The sequence below is a fragment of the Aplidium turbinatum genome, chromosome 2 (assembly GCF_918807975.1).
Source record: "Aplidium turbinatum chromosome 2, kaAplTurb1.1, whole genome shotgun sequence".
NCBI lineage: Eukaryota > Metazoa > Chordata > Ascidiacea > Aplousobranchia > Polyclinidae > Aplidium > Aplidium turbinatum.
In genome coordinates, this window is record NC_137473.1 from 45,180,565 (window position 1) to 45,190,899 (window position 10,335).

At 38.5% G+C, this 10,335-nt stretch overlaps 3 protein-coding genes across 3 annotated transcripts; all 3 read right to left on the reverse strand.

Annotated features, from left to right (window-relative positions):
• Window positions 1-1,386: 1,386 nt before the first annotated feature.
• Window positions 1,387-3,061, reverse strand: LOC145764478 (mitochondrial protein C2orf69 homolog). Its single transcript, XM_082576093.1, has one exon. It carries the CDS (start codon window positions 3,055-3,057, stop codon window positions 2,068-2,070), a length of 990 nt encoding a protein of 329 aa, XP_082432219.1. The 5' UTR covers window positions 3,058-3,061; the 3' UTR covers window positions 1,387-2,067.
• A 756-nt stretch (window positions 3,062-3,817) lies between these two features.
• LOC145764476 (GPI alpha-1,2-mannosyltransferase 3-like) lies at window positions 3,818-5,477 on the reverse strand. Its single transcript, XM_082576091.1, has one exon. The coding sequence runs from the start codon at window positions 5,419-5,421 to the stop codon at window positions 3,820-3,822; it is 1,602 nt and encodes a 533-aa protein (XP_082432217.1). The 5' UTR covers window positions 5,422-5,477; the 3' UTR covers window positions 3,818-3,819.
• Window positions 5,478-5,501: 24 nt separating this feature from the next.
• LOC145764477 (glycerophosphodiester phosphodiesterase domain-containing protein 5-like) lies at window positions 5,502-9,572 on the reverse strand. The gene has a single exon (XM_082576092.1). The coding sequence runs from the start codon at window positions 9,440-9,442 to the stop codon at window positions 7,994-7,996; it is 1,449 nt and encodes a 482-aa protein (XP_082432218.1). The 5' UTR covers window positions 9,443-9,572; the 3' UTR covers window positions 5,502-7,993.
• Window positions 9,573-10,335: the final 763 nt, after the last annotated feature.

A 10,335-nucleotide genomic window follows, 5' to 3' on the forward strand; every position in this document is an offset into this window, starting at 1 on the left:
CATGCAATAACTGTTTTATCGGGATTGTAATCCAGTACTATTCAAACGAGTGTCTCCAATGTGGCTAATTTTAAAGAAGTTCGCCACTCCCCTAGAATTATGTTTAGCAACGAAAAACAACGTTCGACATGACTGTGTTGACGATGACGGCAAGGTAATAAGTATTTCAATGATGTGAAGGACATTACTAAAAGAAGCATACTTTTTGCAAAATATGATCAAAAAATGTTTTCCCCTCGGATGTCAACTAACTTAGTTCTCCTTTTTAACAACTGTTCAATGTCCGACAACATCGAATCGACATAAAAACAATATTGCCAGCCGATGTAAATTAGCACTTCGGATTAACACTTTGTTAAAATAAACGTTGGGAATTAAAAATAAGACTTACAACGCTGGCGATCGCAGATGAATATATTCCATCAATAACAAATATTCCCGCACAATGCAACAGCGGCGATTAGGCTATAACGCGCTGACCTAATTTTGCGTCACTTTTTGATACTAGGCCTACATGTTTTCGACAGTTAATCCACAATCATTCTATTGCGAAATTAAATAATTGGCTAGAAGAGACCGGCGGCCAAACTTGGCCGATTGAGGAGGTAGCACCGGCGGTCATTCAAGCACTACTTAGCGGCCATGGCCGCAGGCTGTTTTAAGGCTTGACTAGGTTACATCATTATAGCATAACATGGTGCCCTTCTTTGTATACCGCATTATCATTATTGCTATATTTTATCTTAAAACTTGAAAAAAAATTGGCCTTTTAGTAAACAAAAGTGCCCTTTTTTTGTAATCTTGCCCCCCAGTCACAAATCGTTCCGGCGCCCCTGATCTTAAATTTCGATGCCTTCGGCTTCAGCCTTGCCAGTCTAATGGTTAATCCTTAACTGCCTACGTGACAAGCATCCCATTAGCATTCTTGGGATTAACGCTTTGTGTTGCATAGGTTACTGATAGCCTTTGACAATCAACCTGAATTTTGTTTCTGCTTTTCTAGGTTACGCTTGACATTACAAAAATGCCAGAGGTATTTTAAGCCGTTGGAAACAAGATGTTAAAAAGATTTTGGCACGTGGCAGAAACTGTTTGGTAGAAACACCTTCAGTTATAAATAATTATTTCACTTGAGCCTGAACCCATCAAGCTCTGGTATGTATCAAAACAAATGCAGCCTATTTATTATTTAGGCTATGGCCCAAACAGCGCTACTTTCAGGCTTCACTTTCTAAACAAGCAGACGAAGAGGAATCATACAAGTGGGCTACTTCTCCCTGGAGCAGACAATTTACACCAAGTTGGGCATGTGTTCAGCTTAGTAGCCCCCATCAACTTGGCATAAACTAAAGTTTATGCGACTGTAAGATAAAATCACTTCGAAGATCATGGTATTAAAATGTATATTGCATAGTTTTATGAAAGATCCACATCAACGAAAATGACGAGATGTTCGATACATGTTTGCTCCATAGGCCTATATCACGGAATTTTATTAAGACGAGTGGTCAGTACGCTAAATAAGTTGCAGTTAATAGCCTACCGGTATGTCATATTGAAAGAGCACCATGCTAATCACGCCAGTTTAACTCAGTTTACAAAGTAACAAAATCATTGCCAACCATTATGAAAAGTAAGCAGCAGTGTATTATCGTGATATTTTGAAGAAAAAAATGTAGCTAGTCTCATCAGCTCCACTCAATGACTGCTAAGAATGTTCAATAAAGACTAACACTGCTTGAATACACCAATAGCCTACTACAAAGTTCTATTAAGCTATGCCTAAAGCCAGCTGTCAATTACTGTAGGCCTACAACTTAACCTACTGTCAAAAATAGCGCGGTCATTATCGTAGTAATCCGTTATGGAAGAGAGGAATGACCAAAACGCAGCTACGGAATACGAAATCAAGCATTTGGAAAAATTGTTCACTCTAAAATAAGTGGAATTTAACTGCACAATTAATATAAACACTGAACAAAAATTAAAGAAATTGAAAACTTGAAAAATATATTATCCTAAATTCAATTAAACGCTTCTCATTGCTAAATAAATTTGCAGCCGTTGCTAAAAGTCAATAAGGATGTTGAAGTGTGTGTCTATAGTTGCTTCTTTATCTTCAAAGTGAAACTTTTCTTCAACATCCAGCTTTGATTCTTGAAGAAGACGAACAAATTCTTTCTCTGCCTCCCCTTTCCAGGGCCGATGAAGATCGTGCACTTGGTAAGGCGTGACATGAATGCGGAATTTAATAGAACGGCATTGTGGGATAAGGGAAAGCGAGGTGATGATATCAGGATTCGTAACCCACACGTCTTCCTCCCCACTGTGTCCTCCATCTAACCACAACATGCATTTAATACGGCGCACAAAATCAATCGAGGGCTTTGCAAAATGTTCTTCATTTGGAGGAAGAACTTCTTGAGGGAGATTCTCCCCCAAGATTGACATTTCGTACAGAAACTGATTCAAGACAATGCAACCTTTACTGAATCCCATTAAAATGATGGGTGCAGTTTCTAATGAATCAACAGGTACCTTGACAAGTGCAGATGTAATCAAACCTTCGAGATGGTTTAGTCCGTCATAATTAATAGAGTGCGATGGCACACCCATCAAGGACTCGCTCTTCACAAAGTTCTTGTAAATGCATATGCTGCTGTAGGCTTTCTTGGCAGGACGTACTAACCAAACATGACCACGTGGAAACTTTCGAGATATAAAGTTAAGAGTCATTTCATAGTTCCACTCCACAAAATTAGAACAAGAATGGTGTTTCCTCATCTCGTCACTAAAGTCTTGAATGTCTCCTGGAAAAAATATCACGTGGCCTTCAAACTTTTCCCGCTCTTCAATCGCTTCGGCGGATGGATTGATTAGAGGTTTTGTACCTCCAACTTGAGGGGGTGTCGATGAAGTGTCTAAACGTTTAGGGGGGAGGTAGGCGATAGTATTTTTTCGATCAGCGATTCCGGTGACATCAGAAAAGATGGAAATCCTCGAAAACATGGCGGCGACGCTTGTCGTTAGAGCACTGGCTTTCTGGTTAACCAACATGACTACGTATTGCAATACATTTTACGATTAGGTTTCCTGACAAAAGTATAATGATAAAAATCACTAGCTTCCGGCTTAGAAAAAGCTGTATGGGAAAAAATGTTTCATTAGCCTACTACTTAATAGCTTAATCTTCCAAAAATCAAGACATGAGTCCTGACTGTCATAGTAGCTTCTGAGTACAAAAAAGAATCGAACTAAGTGTAATCAAATCCGCCACAATACAAGTTGCCAGTCGAGTGGACAATTACGACTTTCTGGTGCAAAGGCATAAACTTTTGAAAATAGTAGAAAAGCGCCACAGTAGCAATAATCCACAATTGCTTAATTTAGAATTCACACAAATGACTTGATGCAACAATCACCAACATTTAATAACATGATGATATATATTATTATATTATTTTCTAAAAATCGAAAACATGTTGGCCGTACACCTTGTTTTAAACCAAGCACTTTGCCTCTTAGCTTCAGAAAACTTAAAATTTAACAATACCGTACTGTAATATTGTGCAAAAGGTGCTACGCCTGCTCCTTCAAATCCTCTTAAACATTTGAAAGCACAATAACATGAAATGAACTGATAAATGATGAGAAACGAATCACTGCTACGTGATTAAAAATAACTTTAGCGAAAACAGGCTGGTGCAACTAAGACAAACGGTAACTTTCGCAATGCCAACAATCTTCCCTGATTCTTGTCCAATGGCACCACTTCATGCGACAAGTCTACCAGCAAGTTAGCCGCATGAATATCACAATTTACTTGCATAAAATGTGTAAATATTTACTTGTTCTGTCCTCGGGAAAGTGCGTGTGAAAGGAGGTGTAGCAACGGCGATAACAGGTCAACAAAGTAGCGGAAAGTTCGTTCAGCAAATCGTCAAATATTACAATGCGATCAGGTAGTCTCTTCCCGCAGTGACCTCCGAATTCCAGATTGTCTCTGACCCATTGACTTGGATTTACGTAAAATCGAGTCATTTCATCAATGTAATCGTCACGGTTCACAAGATTCGGTTCACAGGTTATAAACCTCATTGTGGCATTATAATGGAGATGGCTGTAGTAGGAAGTAGAGTGGCAAGGGGTTAGAAACAAAATGGACAGCGGTTCCGCCGACTGAACTATGTCGTAGGCAAGATGATCGATGATCTTCTGTGGAGCAGACTGATGGACGTTTCCGAAATAGACCATAGCTGGTATGTTGGTAACTGCGAGCCAAAAAACCGCCAGAAATCTTTTATTCCTACTGAGAGAACACAACGAAATAGCGCAGAAGACCATTAGCAAGGGAAGAAGTGACAGGATAAAGCGAAATTCTTTGTGACTTGGCAGGCTGTACACAATCGTTGTGATCAAAAGTATAATGCAGAACAGATTAGAAATAACTCGATAACAGCTTAATTTATTCACACGGCGTGTAGTGAAATGCAAAACGAGCCCATGCAAAATTAGCGGCAAATGGGAGGCAACGACCACAGGAACACCTTGTGTGATGTACCAATGCCACGGGTTCGCTCCATAAAAAGAACCTTGGTCATTTATCAGGTTAAACTCAAGGAAGTTGTAATGGACACTCAACCATCGCCCGTAACCAAAGCGATCGACCAACATTGAGGCGAGAAGTACAAAACAGGCGAGCATAAATGTTTTCATCAAACAAAACAAGGTAGAAATAAAATTACTTGTCTTTAGGAAATAGTAAAAATAACAAAGAAACAGAGGAATCCATACAGTTACACTGGTGGGGCGGATAGCCGTTGTAAACCCTGCTGTCAGGGTGAAAGCAACAAATGACTGATTGAAACGCGGTGAAAACAACGTTGTCCACGGGTACACATAAATCGCGTAGCATACCAACGCCGCTTCTAAGCTGTTGACCAGTGTTCTAGTGCAACAGTAAAACCAAAACCAAGACAAGCAAAGGCTCAATGTCGTCCAAACAGCGACGTTCTGGGAAAAGTGTCGTTTAATAAATTTGTAAAAATAAAACTCTGCAATCGCGCTGATCAAGCCCTCCAATAAGCGGGGTGACCAAACGAGCCAGAAACGATCATCAACGGCAAATAACTTCAATGCTAAAAACAGAACAGCAAAAATACACGGGTGAATGTATGACCTTACTCCTACAATCCACTCCCATGTCAGGTAGCCGTATCCATACACGAGATGATGGGCGATTTCTAGTGACTGCCAGTATTCATCTGGTACGAACCACGTGTGCACTAAAAATATATTGAGCGCTCGTAACGCGACAAGACTGATCAATACATTTTGATCCTTAATGGAAACATGCTTGATATTGTCTTGCCTTGATAACAGATCTTCATTTTTTACTTTCAAAAACTTGCGACGAATCATCTCATTGTGGTACACACAATCTTTAAGAAATTAAAAACTAAGCTTGTTAAAAAAATCACTAAGGTTAATCCTAAAACCACCTAAGCAATATAAAATATAACACAAAGTTAAAATATATATGTCATTCGTGCAGCACAACAAATAATGGCTTTCAATATACAGTGTAGGAAAGAAATGTGTACCATAAAAGCAAGTTATGCAGACAGCTTTGTTAGCCAACTTACTTTGTGCCAAAAGTATACAATACGGAGCAACAGCATAGAATTTAACGTTCCATCTAAAAACAATGTTAAACCATGTGTGGTTGCATAGTTTCATAGTTCATACGCTTTTGATACAATAACAAAACTCATTTATTGATGCCAAATACAAATTAACCGAATGTTTTCGGGAGCAAGTCTTTTAGGCGCTGACAGTTAGGCGCTGGTCTAATAGGCGCGCACACTGTGGCGTCTGGATATTTAGGTGCGGAGCACTGTGGCGCCCGGTCATTTAAGTGCTATTCCTAGTAAAGTCTGTAGATTGTATCAGCTTGGCAGCTTGCCAGAAAATTATATCATGGCTTTCGTGAGTGAAGCTGCTTAAACTGGCAATGCTTTTCACACAAAATGTTATATTAAACAGAAAAATATGTTGTTGTTTTATTGAATTATTATTGTTTTATTTGTTGTTAGTCCAAGTTTGCGTTGGTGAAAGCTTTATCAATAAATTATTCAAGCTTCCGAACATTATTGAGTTCATTTTTAGTTAACTCTTTCGCGACCACGAACGTATACACACGCCTTGGGATTTTTGCCATGATGACCAAGGAAGTATCCCTACGTCCAAGGTTAAAAAGTAGCCTATTTCAAGCAAAAAAAAATGTAAATGATGGCAGATCCATAGTCTTTGCCTGTCCTTTTTTGGCTAATTAAAAAAAAATATTTTGGCGGCGCAGTTATCAGATGAGGACTTCTTAAAGATGGGGACGCAGTGGATTTTTTTTCTTTCACTCATTGGAATTGGCAGTCAAAACTGACTAGGCAACCCCTTACTTTGGAATTTCTCGATCAAAAAGACTGTAGGCTAAATTACGTAAACTTTTTGCTTAAAATTATAATATAACGTTTTGTGTGAAAAAGCATTGCCGTGTAAGCAGCTCACTGAAGCCATGACCAACAACGCACACGCATTAACAAAACAACGTATTTTTCTGTTCAATATAACATTTTGTGAAAAAGCATTGCCGGTTTCGGAAAAAGCATTCAAAAAAATAACATTTTGTGTGAAAAAGCATTGCCGGTTTAAGCAACTTCACTCACTGAAGCCATGACCAAGCACACGCATTAACAAAACAATATATTTGATACAATCTACAGACTTCACTAGGAATAGCACTTAAATGACTGGACGCCACAGTGCTCCGCACCTAAATATCCAGACGCCACAGTGTGCGCGCCTATTAGACCAGCGTCTAACTGTCAGCGCCTAAAAGACGTGGACCCATGTTTTCAATATCACTCAACCCAAAGTTGCATGCAAGTTATAAAAACATGCTATGTTCTCTCATAAAATGTAAAAGAAAGTTAAATACGAAAATAATCATATTATGACAACTCAGAACTGATAATGAAATATCTCACACGAAAGCAAGTTGGCAATTACCGAACAGAAGATCAATTCAACTGACAGTGGATCTGAAAAACAGATATAATACCAAAATCCAAACTATTTTTAATCGAAGCATTTTCAGGCCAAAAATCATCACATATCACCATGTAGGCCTAGCTGACAGGGTCAAATATACGATTTAGTGAACAAACATCACTTTTTCTATGGAGGTTTGAAGAAAAACCTTAAAGAGCTTGTTAGTGCACGATTTTACATCCTTTGTTCCCTGTATTGCGAAGGTTCGACATCAGTAAATTTCGATCCGGCTTGATGGCAGCTGTCCAGGTAATCCTATTTTGAATATCACCGACAAAGAAAAATAATACCCATTCAACGCTAAAACACCTTTACACAAATTACAATTTTTGCAAAATAAATTAAAACTTCCAACATTTGTTAGTAATCTCGGTAAAAGATCCACGGTAAAGAGATGTTGAAAACTGTTCAATAATATCATGCCCTGTAGGTTGTGTCACAGTGTAAATGTCCAGTAATTCAGAATCTCTCTAGTGATGAGATCACTTGTCTGCTCTAGTCAACAGTTCCATCTCTACCAAGTTTAACCTGATGTTCATAGCATAATTCTAACTATTAACATAACTCATTTGACTGTGAGGTCCAGACTCTGAGATCGAGCACTGAAATCCCGTGAGATGCAGAAAAGCAAATCAAACCTAATTGATCACTGCCAATGATTGTCATCTGAGACATGGATTTGATAAGCATCAGATAACTAAACTTAAATCCTTAACCTTTGTTTCGCAGTAAGCTCTCACTGTATGTGGTACATATTACAAACAACAACAAAGTTTAACTTTATTTTATAGATTTTCAACAAATCAGCTGCATCTATCTGGAACAAATTGACTATTTCATTGCAAAAAAAAACTTCAACTTCCCACTGTGTTCAACAAAACAAAACTTATTTAGAAAAACGCTTTGTTCTTCTAAAATGTATTACCATTGCAACAATAGATGCAACAGCTGAAATAATGTACCAAGTTAGCCACATTGTCTTGTACTCCTGTTGTGTAAATGACCAAATTGGGCGATCCAACTTAATATGTGCAGTAGGGTCATCAGAAACAACAGCATATGCACACTGACACCAAGCCAGTGAGAAGGTCCATTCTGTTGCTGAAGTGTACACTATAGTGGAGATATTGTATAAACGACGATATCTATCAACATCAGCTCTTGTTATTTTGTTGTACTCCAGTATCACCGATCTGATATGCCGTGAAGTAACTTCTTCGGTGGCCACATGGCCCTTATGTACTTGAATGAACCCTGGTGCAGCTCTCTGCAGATATCGATAATATGACCCAGTCGTCCACAAAACATGTGACTGAACAATTCCACTGGCAAGAATTGATTCTGTGATTACTTGAATGTAATCTGTGAAATGAGGGTGATTAGCCACACGAGGGCGGTGTATGTTAACCAATAACTTTTTGTTATTTTTTTTTGCATGTACAGCTAGTTTGTACAGTGACATCACTTTCTGTTTTGCAACTTCTTTTCTCGTGGTTTCTTTCAACCCAGCAACGGTCATAAAAGGGTTCGTGTTTAAGAACCACTGTCCAGCATTAAGTTTTTGTATTTCTTGCCAGCTAAATGACTCCGCACTATTGAATGCTCTAGATGGGTAAATAGTTTTTACATCAGTTGTGCGTACTAATGTATCATCATGCATAAGGAATGGTATCCCATGCAGTGTCATGGAAACATCAGCTTCATAACCATCGGCATCAATAGCTTGATTAAATGACAAGAGTGTGTGTTCGGGTGCTACTTTAGGATTTCCTTTGCTTCCGAATATAAGAGGCTTCTTGCACTTCATAATTCCATCATTAACACAAGGAGATCTAACCAAAACTGGTAACAAGGACAGAGCAGAATACACCCACACAATAAACAAAACATATTTTGTCGAGCATCTTTCCTTTGAAACATGAAGTTTAACACACCCTACGACTGCTGTAAAGATAGATGCAGTAGAATGTAAATATGGCCAAGTGATCTGTAGAAATAATGCCACAGTGGCCAGTTCCTGTTTCCAAATGACAGCAATGGAAATGTAACCAATGGTTGAGACCAATCCAACTGATACAACAAATACTTTGCTAACGAGACTCAATCTTGATGTGGAATATGTGGGAATTTTGCAAAACTGAACGAAAAACAATGCAGCTTGACATGTAAATAGAAATGCAGTAAGGTATAAAATCAATCGAGTCCAATTGAACCAAAAGTGGAAAAACTGGTATATAGCTTTATTAAAAATCAAGTAATCATTTCCAACAGCAACCCAACAGAACAAATATGTGGTAAGCATCAACAAAACAGCAAGATGCATGTAAAACCACATGGCAGAGTATTTGAATGCATCCAAGTCTTCATCAAGCACCCCTTATCAAATTGTTTCCTAACTGCATAACCAACATGAAAATACACTATAAAGAAGCATTACTAAACATTCATTTTCTGTGATTCTACATCAAAAGTAGTACCGTACTTATCTGTTCTAATTTCTAAATAACAACATAAGTCAAAACTTCGTTATTTTTATCATGACTCCACCTAGTCAGGGGCGGCGCCAGCCAAAAATGAGTGGGGTGGACAAACATATTTCGAGGTAATATACTACCGTAAAGTATGGTCGCTAAGATTACCGATTGCGATGTGACTCACTGCAGCTCGGTTGCGAAATTTATTGAAAAATAAACAAAGAAAATTTAAAGGAGGCAAAAGCTGGTTTTCCATTGAGCGCACTCTAAATTATGAACAAAATAATAGAATGGGACCAAACGCTCCCATACATTTCATCTGCGGTCCATAGAATTGCCCACTACGATCTTGATGTTAGCAAGCTTGTCGTTATTTTATGTCATCGAGGTGCTGCAATGATAGGCGGCCTCATAAAAATTTTTTGGGTTGTCCCTTTAAACATAATTTTTAAAAACCTAGCTGTTACCCAATATTACCCATAGCAATAGGTTAAAAATCACTGCACTAAAGTTTTATTTTGCGCTCGCAGGTCAGTTTAAAAGCTTTCACCAATTTTTGAGGACCAGTGTTATCGGCAATGTCTCGCTCACTGCTGATCTGCAGCAGATGTTCAAGTCTTTGTGATGACATGGCAGGCCGCAGATAATAGTTTATTGTCTTAACTTTGCTGTGGATACGTTCACAAGATGCCACAGTCATGGGCAAAGTAGCAACAGTAGCAATAATTTGAAACAAATTGCTGTAGCCTACAAA